Source organism: Saccopteryx bilineata, chromosome 10 (assembly GCF_036850765.1).
Source record: "Saccopteryx bilineata isolate mSacBil1 chromosome 10, mSacBil1_pri_phased_curated, whole genome shotgun sequence".
NCBI lineage: Eukaryota > Metazoa > Chordata > Mammalia > Chiroptera > Emballonuridae > Saccopteryx > Saccopteryx bilineata.
This window is the reverse complement of record NC_089499.1, coordinates 6,937,193-6,964,248: the sequence shown is the minus strand read 5'-3', so window position 1 is coordinate 6,964,248 and position 27,056 is coordinate 6,937,193. Positions and strand designations below refer to the sequence as shown.

Below are 27,056 nucleotides of genomic sequence, written 5' to 3'. Positions count from 1 at the left end.
AGAGGTCAGCTCACCAAAACAGGGTTGACTTGGTTGGACCTCGGGTGTTGGAGGGCAAAGATGACAGCATCGTGGACAGAGGCAAAGAGATGCTGCTTAGTGATCGATGCATCAAAGAACTGCCCGGCCTCAAGCTGGGTGACCACAGGAGCTGTTGGCAAGCAGTGGGTCTCTCCTGATTCCAAGAACCACCAGGAACCCCAGTCCTAGCCACCAGCAGAATGCTGACCCCTGTCACCCTGCCTTCCACCTGCGGCTACAGCTAAATTCCTACTCTTGACCTTTGACCCCTGCCTCCCAGGAGACCTCTGACCTCCAGTTTCCGTTTCAGAGAAAGACCTGATTCCTTGGCCAGGAGAGCCCCACCCTCTTCCCAAAGCACGCGAGGGTCTCCACCCCACACACTGTGGCAGGCAGCCATGTACACCTCCACCTCGATCTCTCGGAAGTCGCGGAAAATCTGCGGCAGAAAAAGGAATCAGAATCAGAGGGCGTCTCAGGGGCTGCGGGACACTCAGGCGGCCTCAGGGGAGGGAATTTAGAGGGGAAGCTCAGCAGGTTTGGGGGTCGGAAGGCTCAGAGAGCTCTCAGAACTGGGTCAGGGTAGAGGATTGAGGGCCTAGTTCTCCCCCAGCGCCCTTTTAAGGGTGTCCCGAGCCCCTTACATTCTTCAGGCTCTTGAGGCACACCGTGTCCACAAAGGAGAGGGTTCCCAGGTCCAGGACAAGGCTGTGGAAGTCTGGCTGAGGCAGGCCCAGGGCCTTCAGGGTGCACACGTCTGGGGCCTTGGCATCTTCTTGACCGCTGGCTGCTGTATCCTGTAGTTCATTCTCTGTGCTCACCTGCTGGGGACCAGGCACACTACACGGGCTGCCCACAAGAGGGTGGAAGCAGGGAACACACAGACATGCAGGGATGCAGGGTCAGATGTGGAACAAGCATGTAACACCCACATATATGAGGCATGCAGGGGACACACCAGGACACAGACATGGGGAGCCTCTTGTATATAAACAGGAGAGACATTTGAAGATACACAGTAGAGGACACCCTGACTCAGGGAGCACATAGAGACATGCATATACTGCTCTGTTACCTCCTGGGCCCAAGCTTATAGGACCACTTAAGAAGGATGGGTGCTAAGAGACCATACCGTATCCTCAGTCAGCCAGGGTGGCATGGGTAGGGGGCCAAGGGACAGACCAGAAGAGACGCATGCACACATGTGTGCACACCAACACCTCAGCACCCCACTGGGCCTCTGATGGAGCTTAGTGTCCCCTTTGATCCTGTTTCCCCCTACACCCAGTTCCTTTTCCTCTACCCATGAGTACAGTCTGTGGGGTCCTGTGGACTCTACAAATTCAAGGTCTTCAGACCAGACAGGAAGCCACAGGCACAGTTTAGCATATCACTAGAGGTCCCTCCCCAGAGAATCTGATCCATCATCCCACTGACACAACCACCTTGACCCCACAGTGGCAGGTCCACGGCTGTCCTCACCGGGCATGTCGGCACACCCCCATCTCTGAAGCTCATGGCTGGTCCCCTGTCCCACTCCCATCCTCACCTTGGCCTTGAAGCCCTCCACATCGACCCTGTCAATGTTTCCATCACTGGTGTTGACATCGATAGCAACAGAAGTGCCCTTGGCGGCCACAGCCTAGGTGAGGGGAGAGGGGGGACAGGAAAGGGTTGTCTCAGCTGCCATACAGCAGCTGTGCCAGGCAGGCCTGGTGTTGCCCCCTAGCTTTGGGCACATAGGTGGACCAGTAACCGACGCTTGGGACCCGAGGCCAGGCTGAAGGCTGTGGGTTTTGATCAGCTCTGGGAACTGTCATAAATGGAAGTCTACGGCAATGGTGCATGCTGGCAGTGGCTCCATCACTGGCAGTGGCTCCGGAGGTAGAGAAGAACAAGCCCCACCCACAGGGAACAAAGAGGGTAAAGGACGGGGTGGGACGGCAGGGGCGGGGACAAGGCGGGGCGCTGCCAGCTGCAGGACTGGGGGCAGTGGCCACTGGTTCTCAGGGCCCCGCCTGTGTCCGGACCTTCTTCCGCAGTGGCTTCAGCTTGAGCTCCCGCTTCCTGAGCAGCTTCCTCTTCCGGGAGATGAGATCGTCAACGTCCACACCACACTGGGGGCAAATGTCAGGATGTGGGCACTCCGGGGAGGTGAGGGACCCCAACGCCGAGCCCAGAACGCCAGGCCTCACCCTGTGTTTCAGCGCATCGCTGTAGAGCTCGGCGTTGGCAAAGTACACGGTGGCGGAGGAGCGGAAGACCTTCACGCCTGGGACCTCCCTGGCCTGCGGATGGGTCACAGTAGGGCTCCATGTTGTTCGTGTGCCTTTCCTGCCCCGCGTGCCCCAGTGCCTGCCACCCCCAACCTCTGCTGCCCAACCAGCGGGGGCCCGGCCTGCGGCCATGCCATCGGGACAGCTTGCCCTGCTCCCGCCTTCTGCCCAGGCCCCCAGCTGCCCCGGGGCACCCTGCACCACTGCACCCCCCCCCACACCCTCCTGCCACGACCTGGATTGGGTGTCAGTGGCTCTCAGGCCGCCCCTTGCGTCTCCGACCCCGGCCCCATGGTCTGTTTGCCACATGCCGCATGCAGACAGAGACCCTCCTCCGCTGCCATGGCAACCACGCCCTCCCCAGCTCCCGCCCCATCCGGGCACGCGTGCCCCGCCCCACCCCCATACCGCCCTCTGCCTTCAGCTGAGCTGCTCGCCCTCCTGTCTCCCCTCACTCTGCCTGATCACCGTGCTCAGCCTTGGAGGCTCCATGTTAGGGGGAAAGAGCTTGTTTTATTCTGAGGCCCCCATCTCTGTTCTCAGCACTTGGCCTGGGACTTCTCAGGAGATCAATGAACGGTAGATTTAGTGACACCGTCAGATCGCAAACCAGACTCTCCAACGTGCTGGCACCCCAGGATAGTGCCCCTCCCGCGTGCCTGACCCAGGACTGCTCTGCGGGATGAGGTTTGTCCTGCTGGCTCCAGGAGCCCCCTCCCCAGGTGCCCACATCCATCTCTATCCATCTGTCCTGTGGCCTTTCCTAGCCTGTCATATTCTGAGTGGGAACCACAGATCCAGACCCCTCCCTTGAAATTTCAGGAACCAGAGTGTGCTGGTCAGGCACGGAGGGGACTGATGAAGGCCCACCTGCCTCTGCCCCACCCTGAACGCCCCCTTCCTGCACAGCCCCTGCTGCTCACCTCTGAGTACTCTGCCACGTCTCTGTAGACATCTGTGTCTGGGATCTGCCCCAGGATGGAATAGTGGGGCCTGCGGAGAGACAGAATGTTTGTGGGGGGTGAGGACCGGGAGGAACCAGGAGCCTGGCACCATCCCACGGTGAGTGAAAGCTGGGGAGAGCCAGTGTGGACCTCAACCCTGACCAGCTGGAATGGAGGAGCCCGAGAGGGGTGACTCACAGCTGCGTGCGGACGACCACCAGCAGCAGGGAAAACATGACTGCCACCGCCAGGCCCAGGTCTAGGTTCAGCAGGAGGGTAGCCACAAAGGTCACCAGCCAGATGAGCTAAAAACAAGGGCATAGCGGTCAACAGGGCCTAACAGGCCCACTGGGGCTGAAGACCTTGGTCGCATCCCAGGGCTTGCAGGCCTCTTACCAGATCTATGCGATTGGCCTTCCAGAGGGGGCATATGTCCTTGACCTGCAGCAGCATGCCCTTCAAGTTCACGATAATGGTGGCCGCCAGGACTGCCTGCAGTGGGGCAGGGTTACCAGGGCTGCTGTGGGGTGCCCCAAACTGACAACCCTGACCCCCCGAGTCTTGAGCCAGACCCTAAGCACCTGGGCATAACCCCAAACACACGCTACTACCCGCCCCTGAACGCGACACCTTGGATCTGACTCTGGAAGGTTCAAACCCTTGACCCTTGGCTCCAAATCTCACTCCAAAGATCTCAACCTTGAAAAACAGGGCATGCCTGGCCTGTGGTGGCGCAGTAGATAAAGCGTCAACCTTGAACGCGGAGCTGGTTCAAAACCCTGGGCTTGCCCATAAAGGCACACACACACGAGAAGCAACGGCTATGAGTTGATGCTTCCCGCTCCTCCCCACTCCCTTGTTCTCTCTCTCTCCCCTCTCTATAATCCATAAATAAAATCTTAAAAAGACAAAAAAGAAAAACGGCATAAGCTCATCTCCCTGCCCCTCACCTTGGGCCTGACTGACTGATCTGAGCCCCTGGCCTGGTCACGGCCCTCAATCCTGTCTGGATGAGGTGGCAGCTCACCTTGGGCAGGTCTTGGAAGAGTTCCCCAAGTTTGATGATGATAATGAGGATGAAGAGGGAGGAGATGGCTCCGGCCACCTGCAGGGTAAGGGTGAGCAGGGGGTGGGGTGGAGGGTGGGGAAACAGGTGGTGAGCGGGGTGGGACTGCCCAGGTCCAGTGGTCTGTGTGCACAGATGCACAGCCCCGCCCATACCTGAAGCCCACCTGTGTGTTGCCCCCGGTGCTCTCTTGGACCAGGCTCCGAGACATGGAGCAGCTCACAGGGAAGCACTGGAAGATGCCCCCGATGAGGTTACTGAGGCCCAGGGCCACCAGCTCCTGGTGAGGGGAGTGCAGGTGTGAGGAGACTTCCCCAGCAGTGCCTGTCACTGTGCTACTGTGTCTAGGCCTACACACCCCCAACCTCATCTCCATGCAATAATCCCAAAGAGCTGCCTGCTCTCCCACCCTGTCCCCACATGGTCCCAGAGTATCTGCTTGCTGTCGCCCTGTGTCCCACCGGATACTCCATCCCCCCAGGCCCCGGGGTCTCTTGTACAGCAGGTTGCCCCTATGTGTCCAACGTCCTATCCCCCAGACCTGGTTGCTGTCCACCCGGTAGCCGTGCCTCAGGGCGAAGATCTTCCCCAGCGAGATGGCAATGGCGAACCCAACCACAGCGATAGTGAAGGCGTTTCCCACCAGCTTTGCAAACAGCTGGGGGCTGGGGGCCGCTGGGGGGAGCAGCCTGTGAGGTACACCTGTGAGGTACATCTGGGAGGCGCTGGCCCTGGCCGCCCCACCTCCCCCGACCTCCAGGGGCTGGAGCTCACCCTGCAGGGATGTTGCCCACGACATCCACCCTAAATCTTTGCTTCAGGCCCACGCCATAGGAGATGCCGGTGGCCCCGATGAGCTGGGGGAGAGAACAGAGTCAGGGAAGGGAGAGCTGGCATCACTGTCGGGGGGACGGAGAAACCACTCTGGGAATAAAGAGGGAGGTCTGAAGCAAAACCTTCAGAGGGGTGGGGAGAAGTTGGATAGGCCGAGAGACAGCACTCCCGGGGGAAGAGATGCTGTCAGAGGCGGAAAGACACCGAGGTGCGGGCTTCCTGCCATGTCCCCCTGCCCCCGGGAACTCGCACCAGTGCCCACTTCAGCTAGTCTTTAAATACCCAGGGAATGCCCACAGGGATGTAGCTTCATTTGCCCCTCTGCCCTGCCCCCTAGAATCCGAACCGTTAGCAGTTCCCCGGGGAGAGGCATGGGCAGATGTCGCCGCAGCTTGTCATTCAGTATCTTCACCACCACGAGCACCACCCCTGCCACAGCTGCAGTGACCACAGTGCCAACCACGCTCTGGGGCAGCTTCCGGCAGACCTCCAGCACTGTCTGAGGGGAGGTGGGGTCACAGCCAGTACTCAATGTCATGGGACACATCCCCCATCCCTTCTCCCACCATCACTCACATAGATGAGGGACAGTGGCCCAAAGGGGCTGCTCAGTTGGAGGCCAAACACATACTTGAGCTGTGAAACGAAGACCTGCACAGATGCGGCTGTGGTGTAGCCACGGACCAGAGGCTCGGACAGGTAGGTGACCACAAAGCCGAAGTGGACCAGGCCCAGCCCCACCTGTGGGGTGGCCAGAGGTAGTCAGGGTATACAGGGGCCCCAGGGGTGGCTGGAGCAGAGCCCAGGACAGGAGGGATCAGAGGGAGATGTGAGGAGGATGACGATGGTCAGACACTCAGAGGAACCGGCAGACAGGGTGGGAGTGGGTTTGGCAGTGGGCAAGCAGCTGGGGCGGGGGAGGCAGTGCTGACTGCTGCACACCTGGAAGAGGCCAACCAGCACACTGAGAGTGGAGGCCAGCTGCACCCGAACAGTGTCTCTGGCCTTTGTATCAACTGTGGAGTTCACGGCCTGCAGGAAGTCCTTATCAGGAGCCAGGGATTCTGTCACACTCCCCACCATCACGGACATGACAGCAAAGGTGCCTGTAGGGACAGTGCAGGTCTGAAGGGTAGAGGACACTATCCTACCCTGGAGCCCTGGTCTTCAGGGAGAAGCCAGGAGACATTAGTTCTAGACAAATACCTCAGACTATGCCATGCAGTAGAGACAGTGGCTCAAGGGCTCCTGAGAGTGGCTAGAAATGTGGGCCCTGAAACATCTACTCTGCCCCACCTGTGCCCATTGGCTCAGGACCCTTGCAAAAGATGGAATGGGGAAGGGGGCACAGCCTGCCTCGAGTATGAGGCCTATACCAAGTCTGGGCCCCTTGAGTTGCTCCACCCATCCACATCCTTCCGGAACCGGGGTCTCTAGGTACGTGAGTCTGTGGCCCCCTGCTCAGAAGCCTCGTCCTGCCTGGGAAAGACACTTAGGCGAGTCTCCCAGCCGCCCCGCACCAGTGCTGCCCTCTTCACTAAGTTCACTTGCTCTCCATGCCTGTCCTCACCCTATCCTCAATGGGGGGGGGGTATCCTCCTGCAGGGCTGGGCCTGGCTCCACTCACCCACGGAGATATGCCGGGAAGTGCCAAACAGGAAGTAGATAAAGACAGGGTAGAAGGAACTGTAGAGGCCAAACACAGGGGGCAGTCCAGCCAGGAGGGCATAGGCTAGGCCTGGAAGAGAAATGTTTGCAATAAGGGCTTGGAGGCTGGTCCTTGAAAAAATAAGGAAATCCCAGCACTAGGCATGAGCCTTAGTTCCAGGAGCAGGGGCCGTGGCTTCAGGTTTTTCTTTCTTTTTTTAGCGGGGGGGGGGGGGGGGGGGGGGGGGGGGGGGGGGGGGGGGGGGGGGGGGGGGGGGGGGGGGGGGGGGGGGGGGGGGGGGGGGGGGGCGTGCTCAAGGCCAGGGTCACCATCCAAAAGCTCTGGATCAAGGGCGGCTCACCCTGCGGTAGCTGCATAATGGCCACACTTAGACCAGACAACATATCACCCAGAAGCCAGTCACGCACAGGATACCGGGGCAGCCAGGCTAACACCGGGAGGCGCCGGAGCAGAAGGGCTCGGGCCTGAGAGCGGGAGCACCTGGGGGCACAAGGGTGGGTATCAGGGACAGAGGCTACCGAAGTCCTGCCAGCGTTCCCCTCCAGTCCTCCCCCAGCCTTACTGAAACCAGGCTCGCCACTGGCGGGTCCCAGCTGCTGGGCCCCGGCGCCCCAGCTCCTCCAGCTGTTCCTGGCTCAGCAGTGGCCGCTCCACGTGGTAGTCTCGTCTCTTCAGCTCCATTACCTCTGTTGTGGCCAGGAGTGCCTCTGCGTCACTCGGTCTGGGGGAGTGAGACCAGGGACACAGTGAGGGCGCTCTCGGCCCGACCTCCCCCATGCCTCCACCTCGAACTCACCTGACTTCTCGAGGCCTCAATATCTAAACAGCTCCAGCCTCTAGCTGGCCCCATGCCCATGCCCAAAAAAGGGGAGTACCTGAACTTTGGCTGGTGGAAACCTCTTGCTGGGCCAAAGTCCCCCACCAAGAGGCAGCAGGATGAGCACAGTCCACACTTCCAAACCTGGTGCGGCTACTCAGCCCCGACTGCTCTGCCAGTCCAGGTCCCAGGCGGACTGCCCCTCCAGCCTCCTTCCCTGAGCCCCTTGATCGCCCCAGCCAATCTCTGTTCAGGCTGAGTCCTTCTCTAGTGGCCCCATGAGCCCAGTGCTGCCAGCACACACCAGGAAGAATCTGGAAAACCGGGGCTCCAGTTCTTCAGGCACACCCCTCTTGAGATGTACCCCTCCCCTCTAAGGGGAGGAAAGTAGAAAGGCTAAGATTGCCCCTGGGCCTCCAGCCCTCTATTCCAAGTTGTGGACAAGCTCAGCCTAATCTGAGAAAGCCAGGGAAGGGCTCTCACCTAGAGGGAGAGGCTTCCATCTGGAAAGGGAAGCCCCCACTTGAAGTGGGAGAAGATCTCGTCTGGCAATAGATCTCAGGACAACCTCATCTAGGGGGAAACTTTCACCCAACAGCAAAGTTTTCATCAGCCAGATAAGTTTTGTCCTGGGGGAGAATCCCTGATCTTCCTAGAGGTGCCCACCTGAACGGAAGGGATGATCTCACTTGGGAATAGGAGATCTGGGAATTTCTCATCTGGAGGAAGCTCTCGCCTGGGGGGAAGCTGTCCTGGAAATCGATCTCACTAGGAAATAGGTGCTTATTAGAAGGGGAGCTAGCTCTACCAGCCAGAAGCTTCCCACCAGCTGGGAAAGTGTTCACCAGCCAGGGAAGTTCTGCTATGGAGGGTGCTCTCGCCTAAGGGAAGTGCTCACCTGGCGAAGCTCCCACCTGGAGTGGGAGAGAGCTGTCACCTGGGAATAGATCTCAGAGGGGCCATCTTACCGGGAGGAAAGCTCTCCCCTGCTGAGAAAGCTTTCATCTGTCAAGAAAATTCTGATCTCCAGGCGGAAGATCCCACCTAGGGAGCAGGCACTCACCTGGGAAGGGCCCCTCTCTATACTGGGTGTCCCGATTGGAGGAGGGAGTGGAGTGGTGCAAAGAAGATCCTCAGAGACTTGGCATCGCTATCTCACAGAGATCTTTGAGCCCCTTCGTCCTTCGTCCTTCTTCCTCCTCCTCCTCCTCCTCCTCCTCCTCCTCCTCCTCCTCCTCGAGTCACTCAGGTCTTCCCCACCCCGGCAAGACCTGAGCTTGGAGGGCGTGGCCTAGATCCTCGGCCCCTCCTTCTGGGGAACCCGAGCTCGAGCGCCCAATCCCAAATCCGTAGGACAGCTGGGCGAACTCAGGTCGCCTCTACGGACTCCTCTGCAGCGATCTGCCAACACTAACGCGCCCTGCCAGAGCCCCTCCTGGGCCGGGGCGCCTCCGCTTGCGGCCGCCTCCCCGAGGCCCTAGCCCTTAAGGCAGCGCTCGAGGGATTTCCCGCACAGTGCTCAGGGGCTGGGCTCTCGCCGGCTCCCGCCCCTATCCCTCGCTGCAGCTGGGCAGCCGCCAGCAGAAAAGCAGAAAAGCAGAAACCCAAGGCTTTGCAGGCGGGAGATGGCTGCTCCTGACTTGTATGTAGGTACTCCTTCCGAGCTAACCCAAGCCGGGCGCCTGCGCCGAGGCCATGTGGCGGCCCGCGCCTCGCGGACACCAGGAACGGGGCCGCGCCCTGCACTCACCCGGACGCTTCCGACAGCCCCATGGCGGGCGCACTGCCAGGTACCAGCTACGCTTAACAGTTCAGGCCCAAAGCCGCTATGGGCCGAAAGGCGGGGCTGGGACTGGGGCAAGATCTGGAGCGTGCACCCAAGGACCAATCCCCGGGCTGGACGAGGAAGACTTGGTCCAATCAGCATACTCGGGCGGGCCCTCAGTGCAGCTCTCTGGGCGGGGCGAACCCCGAGGAGGGAGATTTAACCCCTTCGTCCCCTGCGGTCTGCCTTTGGCTGCTCAGCCCTCCACCCTGAGCTGGGTGGAACTGCAGAACTGGAACCTGCGGCCCCAGGTTCCTGAGTGGGGTGGGGCTGATACCAGGTCCTGACTTCTTGCGGAGGGTCCACGTGGGATGGGTACGGAAAACCTCCAAGTAGGCAGGATTCCTGAGAACGTGGCTAGTGACCAGAGCCTTCCAAAGCTCATAGGGGTCAGTGCTGTCAATGGGTAAAGGGTTAGCAGTGACAGTTCCTGTAGTTAGTTTGACCCCTGGCCAGGGCAAATACCAGATTAAGACTGCAGCCCGCAAGATTTAGGGAGTCATCATGCTGCTGCCTTGACGGAGGGGTGTTTCCCTTGAGACCTTACTCCCAGCACTCGTGCTTATTATACTTGAGGCCCCAATCACAAGGCCAGAACTGAGGGTAAAAGGGGTGGGAACCTGGTCCAAATCTCCTATGATATGGGCTAAAAATAGCTGAATATTCTTAGGAGGAAGCAGTGTTCAGATTTCTCCCAAAGGTCAGCCTGGTTTGAATCATTCATAGCCACCCTCCTACCTCACCAAACAAAAGAGACAACAATCATTTTCTATAGAAGTTTATTCCCAAAACAGAGCGCGGCTTCACGGAACAATTTACACAGACAGGAAAAGGGGCCACGGGGCTGAATGGAGTGGTGACCCCCAGAGAGGAGCATGTACAGAACCTAGGATATAGCAAGGACAACCCCCTCTTCCCGCAGTGGACCCCTCAACCCTTCAAGAGCTGGGGTCATTCTGGGTAACGAGAGCTCGGGTCCTGGCTGGTGGGATTTGGCACCAGTTAGTAAAGTTAAATTTTTTAATCTCCTTGGAAACTGCCTTCCAAGAGTATGCATGGGGGAGGGGAATGTCTGCACAGACCTTCCCCGCAACCCAACATGACCCTTGTTCCCAGTGGTAAGAGGATGCCTACTCTGGAGGCCTTCTGGGTCTGCTGTTCAGCAGGGAACTCAGTTCTGACCTTTCGGCCTGGGAGAGCTAGGAGTTGGAAACCCCTGTAGATGGCCAGGTCCAGGGTCCTCACCGGTGAGATCCTTGAAGCCCCTCTCCCACATTTTCCACCTTCCATTTGTAAACAAAGGGGGGAAAACATTCTCAACTGTAAACAAAGTGTAAAAATTCAGTTTTAAGTTGTAAACAAAGTTGTTGAATGTTTTAAAACTTGATCTGTAAACAAAGTAATAAAATGTCAAGTCTCCAGTTCTGGACATCAGACAAAGTAATAAAAACGAGAGTTTTGTGAACAGGGTCCTAACAGTCATTTTTCCCTTTAGAAGGGAATAAAGGAGAAGTGGCACTGAGTCACTTCCTGCAGCCTAGGTGCCCAGGGCCAGGGAGGTGTCTGTAAACATGGGAGGCATGGCACCTCCCCTCTGCATCTGCAGTTCCCTTGCTTCTGCTCCCTTTGCTCTCCCTCCTACCCACCCTTTAGAAAAAATTCCAGCTGGGGGCAGTGTTAGGGAATTAAATGGCACCACAGACAAGGTTTGCTCACAGCAGGGGCAAGGGTTAAATAAAGACCCCTGTGTTCACCCTCTGCAGGAACGTCTGATTAGAGGCCTGAACCCCTCCCCGTGGGAGAAAGGGAAGCCTTGCTCTGTAAACATGACATCTGCTGCTCCACCAGCACCCACAGCGTCAGTCCTAGGTCATAAGGCAGTAAGTGGCAGGGACTCCACATAATAAAACATCCACATCCACAGAAGAGGCAGCATGAGCGAGTGCCTGTGAGGAGGTCAGAGGACCCTTGTTTCCAAGACCAACCCCTAGTCTCAGAAGTTTGGTCCTTGGGGCATCCAAGAAAAAGTAAAGATCAGTTTTGCACTTGGGCCCTGACAATATTCAGATCTACCTGGGAGGGCGGGGGACAGGAGGTATTTGCCTGAATCCACCCCAGTAAGATGACAGAAAAGAGCCTATGGTTTGTCAAGAACCCAAATGGGGCCAGCCAAACTCCGCACCTCTTTCCCTGTGTCCCCCTCCCCCTCCCAGCCCAGCCTCAGAACCCCAGGCAACAGAAAAGATGAAAAATAACGTAAGCATATTTCTCTGGTTACAAAGGTACAAAATGTATAAAAGCCTCCCTTCAGTTCCCAGGACCTGTCCACCTGTTCCACTCACGCTCACATGCTCACGATGAGCACGGAAGCTCAGCACTGCAGCAACAGGGAAAGCTGGGGTGGCCTTGGAATCAGCCCCTGACTCCTGGAGTCTCCCAGGTTAGCCCAAATCCTCCATCGCCCTCAGCTGTTCCTCGGTTGTCCGGCTGTCCGGCTGCTCCTCAGGAGTGACCTTCACTTTTGGGAACTCTGCAGAAGTGAATGGGGAGATCAAAGCAGGTTGCTGAGAGGACTGTGAGTCAGGTGACTCTGGACTCCCCCCCAAGGCTGGGCCTGAGCCACCTCCCCTCACCACCACCCTCACCTTTGTTTTTCAGTCCCTAGACCCATCATGCCCATGCTAGGGTTCTCTGACCCCTTCACCCACATCCATCAGGAGACCCCTTGGCTGGCCACCTATGTCTTTAAGCACTTAGCAAGCACCTACTGTGTACAGACACCATGTTAAGCAGTTGACAGGTATTGTCTCAAAAATCTCCATAGCTCAAAGAGTTTGTTACTGCACACACATTTTGCAGATATGGACACTGAGGCTCAGAGAGGTCAGATGTGACTCCAAAGCCTGAGTCAGTCTCCCCAGCTCCTCTCACCCCCAACAGCCAGATACCAAGGCCAGGCTGCAGGAGGACCCGGATGGTACTCACAGCTCTCTCCAAGCCCCTCCCCCCACAGCCTTCCAGAGCCCCTGGGCACCAGGCCCCCTAATCCCCTGCCCTGCTTGCCTTCCTTTCTTCTCTGCCAACTCTGCTCAGATTCTGTTGGTCTCCTGTCCCACCCCCGGGGCCCGCTTCCCTCCAGAGTGGACCTAGCTGTTCCTCCTTAAAACTCAACTCTCCTTGCCCTGGCCGGTTGGCTCAGCAGTAGAGTGTTGGCCCAGCGTATGGAAGTCCCAGGTTTAACTTCCCACCAGGGCACACAAGAGAAGCGCCCATTTGCTTCTTCACCCTTCCCTCTCTCCTTCCTCTCTCTCTCTTCCTCTCCTGCAGCCGAGGCTCCATTGGAGCAAAGTAGGCCCAGGCGCTGAGGACGGCTCCATGGCCTCCACCTCAGGTGCTAGAATGGCTCCAGCCGCAACGGGGCAATGCCCCAGATGGGCAGAGCATCGCCCCCTGGTGGGCATGCCAGGTTGGGCCCCATCCCGCGCTCGCAGGAGTCTGTCTGACTGCCTCCCTGTTTCCAACTTTGGAAAAATACAAAAAAACACTCAACTCTCCTTTTGGCTTCTAAGTTCTAAGGTCTGGCGACTGCTGGTTTCCCCCCACTTCCTCTGACTCCAGTGTGTGAGCTGCTTCCCAGGCGTGTCTGCCACCCCCTATCCCACAGATGCCCCACGGGCACCCAAGATGCCCCAGGCCCCAGCTCAATTCCTGTGTGCTCAACCCCACAGTGCCCAAAGGCAGAAGGAACTTAGTATTGACTAAATAAGTCAGCGAATGAATGACCAGTGAAGTTAGCTCTTCAGCTTGGCGTATAAGACAGCCATATGTGGCACTGCTTCTGGCCCCTCCTGTCCCACGCTCACCTCCTGAACATAGCCTCCTGAGCCTTCTCAGCCTTGGCTTCTGCACTGCCCCCTCCGCTAGCTTGGGCCCTTTAGAAGGCATGGCTACTGTTCCTCTGTAGCCCCAGGGGTGCAGGGGAGGGTGGCCAGCCCCAATCACATAGCCAGCAAGCCCCTATTAGTCACATCCCCACTCCCTGCCGGATTCCTGCCCTAAGCCTGTGGCCCCCCGGCTATGCTGAGCCTGGGAGGACCCACACATCCTTCTGTGGCAGAGCACAGGGCGGAGTGCACAGGAGGCTGTCCTAAGCTGGTGAGGAGATGAGCAGGTGGCTGGACCCTGCTTACTCTGAGTCTGGAGATAGCTCCGAGATGCTATGGGAGGTGGCAGAGCGTGGCGTGGAGGGCCCGAGAGCAGAGGCTGTGGCGGAAGGCGTGGCAGTGGTGTGAGGGCCAGAAGGCGTGCTTGAGGACTGCACAGAGGAGGAGAGAGCTGAGGAGTTGAAGGAGGCGAGGATAGAGGAGAGAATGTCCAGCTGCTCTGTGGATGGGCCATGGCCAGGGCCGCTGGCCGGGTCCTCCTGAACTCTGAGCAGCTCTGGGGGTGGCCCGAGGCCTTCTCGTGAGGGGTGCCGGCTAGGCACACGGTCCAGCTGCTCCCCTGAGTTCGATCTCCTGGACAGAGAGTCCAAGGGCCGATGTGGCAAGAGGGGGTCCCTTGAGAGTTGCCTCTGGGAAGACAGGGGCAGAGGTGGGGGCTGTGGGTCAAGGTCCCGGGCACTGTGGGGCGGGGGGAGTGTGCTCAACCACTCGCAGGGTGCCCCCAGGTCCAGCGCATCCCGTGACCTGAAGCGGCTGCCCATGGTGCCAGGGTAGTCCCTGGGTGGCTGCCTCCGTGGTAGGGTGCTGCCCCGATCCCTGGGCTCCAGACGGCCTGGCACGGCATCCAGGTGTTCCTGTGAACCTGGCCGACTCAGGGCATGCAGAACAGGGCCAGGGGCCTCCTGCAGTCGCTCACGGCTCAGCTGCCGCCGGAGAAGCAGGTCCAGCTGTTCACGGGAGGAGTAGCGGCTAGCCGGCTGTGAAAGGCTGCCTGTGCCCCCACCAGCACAGATGCGACCGTAGGAGGCGGCCGGCACCACACGGTGCCCCAAGGTGGCTGCCCGGCACCAGGACAACTCAGGGGTACCTCGTGTCTGTGGCACCAGTGGGCACGGCAGTCGATTCTTCAGGATGCCTGTGGGAGAAGAAATGAGGGACACAGTTTGCACGTGAGGAGGCAGGAACTCCCTGGGCCGAGGACCACGGCAGCCTTGGGACCCCTGAGCCATAGGGTTGGGAGCAGAGGGGCAGCAGGACAGGGGTCATAGTGGGGAGGCAGTAACTGCCAGATCAGAACAGGACAGTCCCCATGGGCAGGGGGAGGGGCGAGCCACCCCCCTACCAGGTGCAGGGGGGCAGCCCCAGGCCTTGGTGATGCAGACAGGGTCGAGGGCAGAAGTCCCCTAGGGTGGTGCAGGGGCACTACCCGGGGTCCCTGTGATGCAGAAGTGAGGGCAGAAAGCCCTTGAGTTGGGGCATGGCCAAGCTTTCCAGATCCCTTAAAGCAGGACAGGGCATAGAAACCCTCCAAGTTAGAGCAGGAGCTCTGAGATCTGAGGCTCGGAAGCTCCTAGGGTACCCACAAAGCAGACTGGGGGTGCGGTAGGGGGAAGAACCCCCTGGGTGGGGCAGGAGTAGCCCCTGGGGCTTCTGTGGTGCAGACAAGTCGTGCTGGGACAGTCCCCCAGAGACTGGGACTCAGAACAGAGTAGCAGAAACCCCCAGATCAGAGCAAGAGCAGCTCTCAGGACCCCTGCGAAGCCACGTGGGGTTAGGAGGGTGCAATTCCCCGAGTCAGAGCACGGGCAGTCCCGGGGTCCCGGAGTGCAGGCCAGGGTCAACAACCCCACCTTTCCTCTGGCGCTGGGCCCGACCCAGGGAGGCTTCATCCCCGCTGGTGAGGGACAGGTCCGGTGGGTTGTTGTTGGCTGCGTCCTTGCTGGTGTCCAGCCCCAGGCGCCGTTCGGAGCCCCAGGTCTGCAGAGCACAGGGAGCAGCTTCACACTCCCCCAGGGCTGGCCAGTAGGGCAGGAGGTCGTTGCCATCCACATCTGAGAGCCAAGGCAGGTTACAGGTAGGAACAGGAGGTGTCTCTGAGATCAGTGGGGCCATCCAGGAAGGGGGTTACTGACAAGCCCTCACTCTCAACTGGAAGTTGGCAGAGACTGGAGGTGGGGAAACCTGATGGCTGAGAGCGGAACCCCAACCCTCAGGGAGGACCAGGGGCTGGGGCAGACATCTCACCCTCTAACACCCCTGACCTTGCTCTCCTGTTACCCAGGCTGATCCGGGGTCTCCCGTCAGCAGAACACTGCTGGATGGGGAGAGAGGTGCAGGGGCCCAGTGATGACCCCAGGTTCCCAATAGGTTGGTCCCAGGAATCCTCAGGGTATAGTAGGTCCTTGGGTCATACCCAAGTAGGATATGGGGTGTCTCTTGGCCACCCATGGTGTCAGAGAGCCCCATCACCTTTGGGGTGGGTGAGGAGCCTCTCACTCTGGGCGGCCCGGCAGAGGGGACGCTGGAAACGCCCCCGTGGTCGGCCATTGTCCTCGCTTTCTGAGGATGGGATGGACAGACTTCTCTCTTCCTCCAAGGACAAGTCACTGTCAGAGTCAGAGTCTGCACCTGGAGGTGGGGAGGCCAGGAGGAGGAAGGCTGAGCAGTGTCTTGGAGAGGGGGGGACGTGGGGACCCTGAGAGTGGCTGCAGAGAGGGAGACGGGGCTGGGGGCCTGGGGAGAGCTTGGAGCGGGCACAGGAAGAAGAGGGCTGGGACTTGTTGGGAGAACCAGGGCTGGGAGGGACGTGGGGACCCTGAGAGTGGCTGCAGAGAGGGAGACGGGGCTGGGGGCCTGGGGAGAGCTTGGAGTGGGCACAGGAAGAAGAGGGCTAGGACTTGTCGGGAGAACCAGGGCTGGGAGGGACCTGGGGAGAGCTTGGAGCAGGCACAGGAAGAAAAGGGCTGGGACTTGTCGGGAGAACCAGGGCTGGGAGAGACCTGGGGAGAGCTTGGAGCGGGCACAGGAAGAAAAGGGCTGGGGCTTGTCGGGAGAACCAGGGCTGGGAGGGACGTGGGGACCCTGAGAGTGGCTGCAGAGAGGGAGACGGAGCTGGGGGCCTGGGGAGAGCTTGGAGCGGGCACAGGAAGAAGAGGGCTGGGACTTGTCGGAAGAACCAGGGCTGGGAGGGGCCTGGGGAGAGCTTGGAGCGGGCACAGGAAGAAGAGGGCTGGGACTTGTCGGGAGAACCAGGGCTGGGTGGCTGGCTGCCTCCTGGGGCAGCGACCTGGGAAGCCTGGCCCACCGTAGTCAGCCACGGCTCTCAATTTGGGGCAGAAGAAAGGGGAATCGGGGAGGGATCCTTCGCCTCCCCCCTCCCTGGCCTGGGCCCCCACCTCCGCCAGCGTCTCGATGGAACATGGCCACATCCAGGTCAGTGGGGCCAGCGTGGGCCTGGAGGCTGTGCTCAGTGTGGTCAGCAGCCGAGCCATGTCGAACCAAGACATTGTCCCTGGAAATGCAGGAGCCCACCCATCCAAAAGGAATGTTAGAGGGGGCTCTGGAGGCTGGCCCTCTGCGCATGCCTGTGGAATGGTTCCAAAGGCATCCCGGGGCAGAGGCAGCAGCAGAGGCCCAGATGGCCAGGACGGGACCCGGTCGTGCCCACTCTGGTAAAGGGGGGCTGGTCTGAGCTGTGTCCCCAGCACAAGGAGGCTCCGCCACTCACCTGAGGCAGCCGCGGCCCCTCTGGCTCTCTTGGTCCTGGTTCCGGCCTGAGCGGACACTGCTCACTGAGGAGACGGTGGAGGCGCCCAGAGTGATGCGGATGAGGCCGCTCTCCTCGAAGAGGGCCGTGTTGTTGTAAGCCCCAGGCCCCTGGGGGGTGAGGGATAGGGCTATGAGCCGGCACTGGAGCAGCCTCCAACCCTGGCTTCCTGGGACCTCTGGCCTGCTGCCCCAGCCCGACAGCCCCTTACCGTCCCAGGTGCTGGCCTGGCCTCCTCGGGCACTGCCTTCCTGCCCAGACAGGCTGGTGTCCAGGCGGCGCGGGCATCTGCATTCAGGACACAGAAGAGCAGCAGCACGGCCAGGCCCTGCAGGTCAGCAAGGGTCAGTGAGAGACTGGAAATGAGTCAGAGGAGGGCAGAGCAGGACTACCAGGGGGTCACCCAGTAAGAAAGTCAGGGCAAGTCGGCCAAGGCAGGGAGAGGTCTGAGGGGCACATGGGAACGGAGATGGTGAAGGTCAGTGTGGCCAGAAGACAAGGAGCCAGATGCCTTGCTGTTGGTGAAGGTCAGTCTAGGACCAGCACCTGGCCTGCTGTCAGTCACCAAGCAAGAGTCAAACCCAGACTGGGCCAACACCCTGCCCAGGGTTGGACGCCCCACCTCGCCGAAGCTCCACCTGGTCCAGGCTGCCGGAGGAAAGCCAGCATTACCTGGAGCCCGCAGAGGCCGGCGTGGAGGTAGTGGAAGGCCAGGACGCTGTTGTTGACTGCCAGGAGGCCGAAGAGCCAGGAGGCACTGACCAGCAGGAGGAGCAGAAAGGAGCTGCGAAGGGTCCTGCCGTGGGAACATGGGAGGACACAGTAGGACACACAAGAGTCACACAGGGCCTGACCAGGAGGTGGCGCAGTGAATAGAGCGTCGGACTGGGTTGCGGAGGACCCAGGTTCAAGACCCCGAGGTTGCCAGCTTGAGAGCGGGCTCATCGGGTTTGAGCAAAAGCTCACCAGTTTGGACCCGAGGTCACTGGCTTGAGCAAGGGGTTACTTGGTCTGCTGAAGGCCCACGGTCAAGGCACATATGAGAACGCAATCAATGAACAATTAAGATGTCGCAACGAAAAACCGATGATTGATGCTTCTCATCTCTCTCCTTTCCTGTCTGTCTGTCCCTATCTATCCCTCTCTCTGTCTCTAAAAAAAAAGGGGGGGGGGGCTCGAGGTATATTCGCTGTGGAGGCGCCGTTACCCTGGGCCCTGCGGACCAGATCTTGAAGCAGCCAGTCAGGCTCCTGCCACAGCTGTGAGAGAACATCTACCATCTTTTCTGCATAAGCTGCATTGAATTTTTTGGGAACAGGTTTAATTAAAGTTGGTCTGACCCAGATTGGCTTGCAGAGGATTGCTCACCACCACCACCACCCCCTTGGACTGTGGTTCTGTGGTGCAAATGTAGTGTAGGATGCAGTTGTCTGGGCTAGAATGACAGAAGCCTAATGTCCAAGATGGAGAAGAAACAAAGAAAGAAATGAAAGCCTCTTTTCAGGCCAAATCACAAAAGGCCATGAAATTTAACTTTTATTTACATTGGACAGGACTGTAAAGTGGCTGATCAGTAATGTTTCAGCTTTTAGCTGAAATAAATATTAACTTATAATCAAGAAAGAAAAAGTGTGATTTGAATTTATGCGATTTTATGACCAAACTCACTTATAACCATGAAGCTTGTCAACATCTGGCTGCTTCTGCTAGTGGTTTTGCTCTGTGGGAAGAAACATCTGGGTGACCGACTAGAAAAGAGGTCCTTTGAAAAGGCCCCGTGCCCTGGCTGTTCCCACCTGACTTTGAAGGTGGAATTCTCCTCAACAGTTGTGGATTATGGTAATGATACTATTCTAAATGTTCCCATCCATGTTTTTTGTTTCAAACTTACTTTAAACATTAGCTTTTACCAAAAAAAAAAAAATTTTTTTTTCTTACAGTATATATTTAAATGGGTTGAGTGCACAACGCTTGGATGTTAACTTTGCTGAAGCATAGCTAGCTTATATGAAGCAAGGAACATTGATGATCTGAATTATTTTTCTAAAACTTGGAACGGGTGCTACTGGTGAGGGTGGGGAGTTTGGAAGTGCTGAATGTTTATATTCTGAAGTTCAAGAGAGCAGATGTGATAACTAGCAAATAGTCTTATATCATCTCCAGATCCTGTTGCTGTTTTCAGTAAAACAAAGTTGAGCCTTTATGTCTCTGCATTCCTTTTGCTTGTTTGAAAAATGTACATGTATTTCTTTGCTGTATATTCAAACTTCTGTTAATAACTGCTTTTAAAAAAATAAAAACATATCTGATTTTGAGGGGAAAAAAAGGCACATATGAGAAAGCAGTCAATGAACAACTAAGGAGCCGCAATAAAGAATTGATGCTTCTCTTCACTCTCCCTTCCTGTCTGTCCCTCTCTCTGTCTCTGTCAAAGAAAAAAAAAAGTCACACAGGGCTCATGCAGGGGACACGGGAAGCACCAGGAACATGGAAGGAAAAGAGTTCACATAAGAACACAGAAGTCTCAGGAGGACGCTAGGGGATATTAAGAGGTCACAGAAAGAACCAGGTGCTCAGATAGCCATGAGAGACCATGGGGGGAACACACAGGAAGGGGGGGCGTGAAAGAAAACAGGGAAGGTGCAGGGGAACACATGAGCAGGGGGTAAAGCAAGCCATTCAGGCCAAGGAAGACTGAGGAGATAGCAAGGCCAAAGCACGCATGGGCCAGAGTATGTTCAGGGCACCAGAGGGGGACCACAGGCCAGGGAAGGTGACTTCCCCCCCACCCAGAATCTGGAATCTGGTCAGCACCAGAAATGTTCTGGAGACCCCAAACCCCACTCAGGAGGGGAGAGAATCCCCATGACCCCCAAAGAGCCAACTCACAGCACAGAGGTCTTCTTGGCCTCCCTTTGCCCATTGGAACAGGACGTGCGGGCAGCGAGAAGAAACATGGTCCCGTTCATCTAGACCCATGGCCAGACATCAGACACGGAGCGGGGGCGAGGCAGAGAAAGACAAATGGTGAGAGACAGACAGACAGAGACCAAGACTCAGAGAGAGAGGGGCAGAACCAGAGAAATATACACACAACACAGAGATCAGAAACTTAGAGAAAAAAATCAAGTAGGAAAACAAAGGGACTGAATGAGAGAGACACAGGGGAGGCAGAGGCGGGGAGAGGCAGCCACCTGCCCCTGTGCCTCCATCTCCACGCCAGCTGAGTGAGAAACAGCAGAGGCTGAGCCCAGGAAGCCTGCGGACTGCCGCCTGCCACCACCACACCTGCTGCGGGGCTCCCTTCTCCCACCCAGGGAAGCACACAGGTGGCACTGAGCACAGGGCACTCACCACAATGACAAGGACAACAGGGCCTGCAAAGCTCCAGATGAGGGGTTCATGGACTGAGATCCAGCAGAATTCAGGGTTCCCATAGCCCTCAGGATCCAAGCCAACAGCAAGGCCTAGGGGTGTTGGGAGCGGGAAGGAGCAAGATGGAAGGGGTGTGTTTTCGAGCTGCTGAGGCCCTCCCATCCAGAGGGAAGCCAGAGAGAGCAGAGCAGGCTCCTCCTGGGCCAGAAGGCATGCAGGGCTGAGGCTGGGGGCAGGGCCCTCACCCAGCAGCACAGCGGGCACGCCCCAGCCCAGGGCATGGTAGAAGCGCATGGCACCACGGTCCACATTGCGCGGCTCGACCTGCATGCGGTAGAGGTGCAGCCCCTGCACAAGTAGCCACGCGAAGGTGCCGAGGAAGAAGTAGTGCAGGAGGATGGCGACCGCAGTGCACACCAGCTGCAGGCAGGGTGAGGGTGTCAGGGCCTCTCCTGCCGCACCTGCCTTCAGCCCACCCCAGACACCTGCTGCCCCCTCTGACCCCTAACCCACAGCACCTTACTCAGCACCTTGCCACAAACCCTGCCCCAGCAGGAGCATCCCTGATCTCTCTCTGACTCTGAGCTCTGGCCCTAGGCCTTCTTGGACTAGCTGAGGTCATCAGGGTACAGGTCCCCTGATCCTGATCCTGCACCTGGTTTTGGGTCCTGTGGATCCCCAGCAAGAAGAGGAGCTCTGCCACCCCTAGGGCCGCCGCCACGTTGGCGTGGATCCCACGCATGTTGGACTTAAGGCTACGCAGGCTCAGCAGGACGGCCGTAGTCAGCAGCAGGGCAGCCACAGACAGGGCCACGACCACGTGGGTGAACACAGCCAGCAGCTCCAGGTCGCCCTCTAGCCGCTGTGGGGACAGGGGTGGTCGTTGGGGTGTTGGGCACCCCTGCCCTTTGACCTTCCCACTTCCTTGGGACCCTGAACACAGCCCCACCTCACGAGGGGAGGCATCCATGAGGACCCCAAAGGTGCCTGTCCGGCTGCAGCGACACCGTGCGTGGGACCCGTTCCTGTGCACCAGCTCACAGTCCCGTGCTGTCCACATGCCATGCTGGTCCGCCCTGTGGCCACAGGGCAGTTAGACCTACCATTTACTTTGAGGAGTGCCCCGTCACCAGGTGGGGGGTTTGTGAGAGATGGAGAGAGGGGCCGAGGGTGTCTGCAGTTGGGGAACAGCATTCCTCATAGGGCTAGGTGCACAGGGACATTAGTGGGGACCCCAGGGACAGGCTGGGCTTCCCAGGGACCAATAGGGGACCAAGGGTTTCCAGAGTGGAGGTCCTCACGGGCCAGGTGGGTCCCATTGCACACAGATCGCCTTGCTCCGATTTGCCGTCTGCAGCAAGCGGAACTCGAGGCTGATTGGGGACTCCAGGACACCCCTTAGGAAGTTGCGTCCATGGAACACAGCCACGCTGACCACCGGTGAGTTCATAACAGGGTTCTGGGGAAGCCTGAGGAGACACCCCACTTAGGCATGAACACTGCAGACTTCCCCACGCTCCAAATGCCTACCTCACTGTCTTTATGCCCTTCACTGTGGATGAGCCACAGTCTGGAACGCCCCTGAGTGGATGCTCTTTCTAAGAACCCACCCCTTCAGCCTCTGCTGGGCTGCTTCAAGACCAGGGGTCCATGCCTGACCGGTAGTGGTGCAGTTGGTAGAGCATTGACCTGGGACACTGAGGACCCAGGTTCGAAACCTCAAGGTCATCAGCTTGAGTGCGGGCTCATCGGCTTAAGCATGAGATGACAGGATCCCATGGTTGCTGGTTTGAACCCAAGTTCGCTGGCTTGAGCAAGGGGTCACTGGCTCATAAGGAGCCCCCTGGTCATGGCACATATAAGGAAGCAATCAATGAACAACTAAGGTGCTGCAACTATGAGTTGATACTTCTCACCTCTCCTCCCCCCCTTTCTCGCTAAACAAATAAATAAATAAATAACCAGGGGTCGCCTGACCAGGCAGTAGCGCAGTGGATAGAGCGTCAGACTGAGATGCAGAAGACCCAGGTTCGAGACCCCACGGTCACCAGCTTGAGTGTGGGCTCATCTGGTTTGAGCAAAGGCTCACCAGCTTGGACCCAAGGTCGCTGGCTCAAGCAAGGGGTTATTCGGTCTGCTGAAGGCTCGCGGTCAAGGCACATATGAGAAAGCAATCAATGAACAACTAAGGTGTCGCAATGTGCAACGAAAAACTAATGATTGATGCTTCTCATCTCTCCGTTCCTGTCTGTCTGTCCCTGTCTATCCCTCACTCTGACACTCTCTCTGTCTCTGTAAAAAAATAAAATAAAATAAATAAAAATAATTATAAATAACAGGGGTCCATGGCCTAGCTGAGGTGTCATGTGGGCAGTGGGGCTCAGACCCACATCCCACACTAGGGTCTGAGGCCCGAGCAGCTCCAGACTATTTGCCTCAAACCGCCTGCCCTGCCCCCACCCCTGACGCCCAGCAGTTCGCCTGTCTGTGCTTAGTTCCCATACCTCTTCTTTTTCTTTTAATTTGTTGGTCTTAGAGAGAGAGAGGAAAAGAGAGAGAAGAAGAGAGAGAGAAAAAGAAAGAAACGTCAATCTGTTTTTCTACTTATTTTTGCATTCACTGGTTGATTCTTGTATGTGCCCTGACTAGGGGTCAAACCTGCAATCTTGGCATATTGGGATGATGCTCTAACCAACTGAGCTACCCAGCCAGGGCAACCATACCTATTTTTTTTTAAATGAGACAGAGAAAGGGACAGATAGGGAAAGACAGACAGGAAGGGAGAGAGATGAGAAGCTGCTCATTTGCCTACCAAAAGTGGGGGGCTAGGCTGGGTAGAAGCACACAGGAAGCTCAGGGTGAGGGCCTGGGATAACTCCACCCATGTACCTGGCGCCCCGGCGCTCTGCCTGGAACTGGGCAGGGAGCAGCCCCCCTAAGGTGCGGTAGATGAGGAGGATGACAATGGAGATCCCAGGCTCGGGCTCCGGCTCCCGGGGGGCTGGAGGGGGGGCCACACTTGAGGTGGTGGAGTTGTCCGTGCTACTGCTACTTGTGGGCAGACCTGCTGGGGAGGGGGAGGAGCCACTGCTGGTGACCTCTGACCCTGAGCACCCACACACCCAGCTCTGAACCCAACCCAGCATCAAGCATGGGAATCCCTTTCCTGCAGGTCCAGAACTGAGGAAGGGCGCAGCAGGGGCCCAAAAAGGGAACAGGGCTCCCAGGGCTAAATCCTGGGTATCAGGCCTGGGAAGGTCAGCTGGGGTGAGGGAAAGGGTCTGGTGAGGTGAGCAAGTGCGGTGGCCAGGTGTGTGGTGGCCAGGTATGTGGTGGAGGACTGACAAGGGACAGTCTTACACGGGTTCCGGCAAGGGGAGCATCTGGAGTGGGTGTGGGGAGTGCTGGGCAGCAAGACTTGCCCCCGCGATCGCCCAAGGTCTCCTACCTTCTTGCGGGGACAGCCGTGAGGACTGTGAAGGCAGGAGCACATGGGTGTGAGGGTCCCAGGCATCCTGGCCTCGGAACAGGTTGCTGTGGTAACGAGGGTAGCGACGGGTCCCCCTGGACGGACTGGGATGCTCCATGCGGTCAATGCTGAGCACTGTCCAGGAGAAAGAAGGGTGAGACCATCCAGGATCTCCTCCACGTGCTGAGGGTCCCACTCGCTCCTACCCCCCCCCAGCCTCCTTGCTACTGACGCAGAGCCTGTCCCTGCAAAGCTCTGAGGTGGCAGCCCTGACTCCTGCCACCGATGTTGACAGCCATACCCCAGCCCTCAGACCTCCAGATCCTGTCCCTTTTGCGGAGCCCCGCCCCACCCCACCCGCCACATACTGATGTTGGGCGTCACCAGCCCCACAGGATTCAGGTATGTGAGTTCCATATTCTTGGCGAGAGTGGCTGCATACTCTTCCAGATGCTGCACCAGCCCTGCGCTGCCGGGGAAGTCCCTGGGGGCCCGCTGTCCCAGTGCTGCCCACAAGTCCCCAGTCTCCGGAGCAAGCAGTGCAGAGCCTGCCCACAGCAGATTCTGAGAAGAGGGGAGGACAGTGGGCTCAGCCAGGTGAGGCTGTATGAAGGGGCAGGGCAGGCCCGAGAGGTCTGGCCAGGTGCACAGGGGCCCCAGAAGGCAGGGGAGGGTCTGGGGAGAACTGGGGAAGATGGAGAGCCCAGGGCATTTACTTCCCAGGGGCCAGGAGGGTCCTGAGCAGGGGATTGCGGCTCAGGGACCAGGGTCCTTGAGAGAGCACGGGGCACAGCCTCACCTCATTGAAGTGGGCGTCCTGTGTGGCTGTCAGCCCGAAGCCCTGCTGGTGACTCTCAAAAGCCAACAGGTGGGCCAGCAGGCGGGCAGTGACTCGAACATCTTGGCTAAAGTAGTGGTCAGTGTGGCCTGTCACCTCCCGCAGTCTCTGAGCCAGCTTCTTGGCCTCCATGGTATCCAGTGCTGTCTTATTCAGCTCTAGGCCATCCAACTGCCAGGACAAAGATGGGGGTGGTCACTGTGGTCCCTTAGGCCTTTCTCAAAAGCCTCAGAGGGAGGGTTTGGCCAGAATAAAGGGCAAGCAGGAAATGCCCAGGTCAAGGGCTGGGGCACGATGTCTGGGGCCTACCACAGGCCTGGGAAAGTTGAGGCCGGGGCTGGGATCAGGGCCAGGCAGGTCTTGAGTGCAGGGCATGGTCTGGGCAGTCTCACCAGCAGATTGAGTTCTCGAAAGGCAGGGGAGGTACAGTTGAAGAGGTCGGGCTCCAGCCAACCCTGGTCCTCATCACATAGCCGCACAGCAGCACCTGGAGGCAGGCAAGCCCTGGTCAGGCTTGGGGCCTGGCTATCTTCCTGAGAAGGTGACCACAGCACCCTCTCCCATCTCGGGGGATGCTCTGAGTCAAAGACCAGAGTACTAGGTATCTGTGGCTAGACCCTGGGATGAAGCAGCCCTAGTTCCCAGCCCGGGCAGCCCCAACCTGCACGTCAGTCAATTCCTGAAGGCGTGTGGGCCATTTTGAACCACCAAACTATAAAGGTGAATACAAGGGCAGGGCTGTGCATGTGTCCATGGCTGTGCATGCACGCACGCACACGCACACACACGCATACACACACACAGACTAGGAAAAGTTCACAGACATGTGGCCCAGCATAAGCACACACACAACTGTACACAAATACACACACCAATGCTCATACCTTCACACACAAAAATGCATGGACCAGAACAAGCACACAGCCACACAATGCTCTTTCATACACATACACAGACATGCTGACACAGACTAGATTCTCCAGGAGTACTTTGTGAACAAACTACAAAAGTTTTAACTGCCCCAGTGCTGAGTTTATTGCCATCTCTACACTGTCTATGGGATTGAGGTGGGGGTTGTATAAGAACTGACCTGGACCATAAGGGAGATTGTGGCCATCAGCAAGAGGGACCCTAACCTTAATACAGAATCCTCTCCCCCCAAGACAGAGTCACAGACACGTGTGCAGGCACAAAAAGACACACACACACAAGCATGCACACAAAGACAATCTCCAGCCACCGCGGGCACCTCAAGCAAAGGGGAGGGTCTGGGGAGACCTCAGGCAGTGGGTGGGAGTCTGTAGGAACCTCAAAGGCAGGGCGGTCTTTCAAGAAGCAGTAGGTAGATACCTGCAGGACCTCAGGAACTAAGGAGGTGTCTGCAAGGACCTCAGTAAGTGGGAAGGGACTGCCAGGGTCCTCAAGCAGTGTAGAGGGCTCTCTGAGGACCTTGGGCATCAGAGAAGGGGCCCTGGGGTCCTCAGACAGCAGGAAGGGGCCTCTAGGGACTTAAAGCAATTGGGAGTCGCTTTGAGAGAGCTCAGGCAGTGGGGAGGGGTCTGCAGGGACTTCAGGCAGCAGGAGGGATCTGCAAAAGCTCTGGCAGTGGGAGGAAGCAGCGCACCTCAGCAAACACGTACCCCTTACCTGCACCCCGCAATCCTGCCCAGAAGCCAACAGAAACAGATGGAGGCTCAGTGAGGTGGGGAGAAACCCCAGAACCCCTAGGAGGTCTTGAGGGGCCCACATGGACCCTTACCCCACTCCCACCTCTTGGGGAAACCTCAGGCAGGAACAAGGCCACCCAACTCAGAAAAAGAGGTAGCTCCAGCTGTCAGAGGACAGGCCCACCCCCACCCCCAACAGTGCATCTACCCCACCAGGCACTCACCCAGGGCCCCCCGAGGACAGGGCACTGAGGCCAAAACGCCAAACTTGGTCTGGGGCCACCACACTCCAGATCTTAGGGACTTAGGGCAGGCATCATAGAGCACTAGGGAGAAAGGAGGCACTGAGCCAAATGGCCAGGGGCCGGGGCTCTTGACAGCCCTACCCACGTCCCTCCACACTCAGCCCAGGCCCACCTTCCTACACTCCTCTGTTGGCCTCACAGGAGTAGGCCTGTTAGGTTCAGTGACAGATTATCAAAGTACTAAGGGGAAATGTAGGGGTCCTTGGATGTCGGTGTCTCCTCAGAGAAGTCCCCCAGAGG

General features: G+C 58.0%; 1 protein-coding gene and 1 long non-coding RNA gene across 2 annotated transcripts in view; one reads left to right on the top strand and one right to left on the bottom strand.

Annotated features, from left to right (window-relative positions):
• CELSR3 (cadherin EGF LAG seven-pass G-type receptor 3) overlaps positions 1–27,056 on the bottom strand; it is a 40,655-nt gene that overhangs the window by 362 nt on the left and 13,237 nt on the right. The window contains 39 exon segments of the mRNA XM_066245473.1: positions 15–151; positions 406–460; positions 666–845; positions 1,571–1,663; positions 2,052–2,138; positions 2,217–2,309; positions 3,221–3,290; positions 3,440–3,546; positions 3,638–3,733; positions 4,269–4,346; positions 4,474–4,587; positions 4,849–4,996; positions 5,082–5,164; positions 5,488–5,640; positions 5,718–5,882; positions 6,084–6,247; positions 6,769–6,879; positions 7,151–7,290; positions 7,373–7,531; positions 13,643–14,531; positions 15,247–15,447; positions 15,866–16,024; positions 16,792–16,907; positions 17,124–17,272; positions 17,374–17,490; positions 17,835–17,958; positions 20,052–20,131; positions 20,517–20,629; positions 20,783–20,957; positions 21,193–21,399; positions 21,487–21,613; positions 21,839–22,006; positions 23,427–23,601; positions 23,986–24,141; positions 24,375–24,570; positions 24,806–25,015; positions 25,237–25,331; positions 26,492–26,506; positions 26,736–26,837. Coding sequence (XP_066101570.1) covers positions 15–151; positions 406–460; positions 666–845; positions 1,571–1,663; positions 2,052–2,138; positions 2,217–2,309; positions 3,221–3,290; positions 3,440–3,546; positions 3,638–3,733; positions 4,269–4,346; positions 4,474–4,587; positions 4,849–4,996; positions 5,082–5,164; positions 5,488–5,640; positions 5,718–5,882; positions 6,084–6,247; positions 6,769–6,879; positions 7,151–7,290; positions 7,373–7,531; positions 13,643–14,531; positions 15,247–15,447; positions 15,866–16,024; positions 16,792–16,907; positions 17,124–17,272; positions 17,374–17,490; positions 17,835–17,958; positions 20,052–20,131; positions 20,517–20,629; positions 20,783–20,957; positions 21,193–21,399; positions 21,487–21,613; positions 21,839–22,006; positions 23,427–23,601; positions 23,986–24,141; positions 24,375–24,570; positions 24,806–25,015; positions 25,237–25,331; positions 26,492–26,506; positions 26,736–26,837 — 5,807 coding nt within the window.
• Positions 2,186–3,257, top strand: LOC136314488 (uncharacterized). Its single transcript, XR_010727321.1, has 3 exons — positions 2,186–2,325; positions 2,841–2,984; positions 3,120–3,257. It is a non-coding gene; the product is annotated as an uncharacterized lncRNA (long non-coding RNA).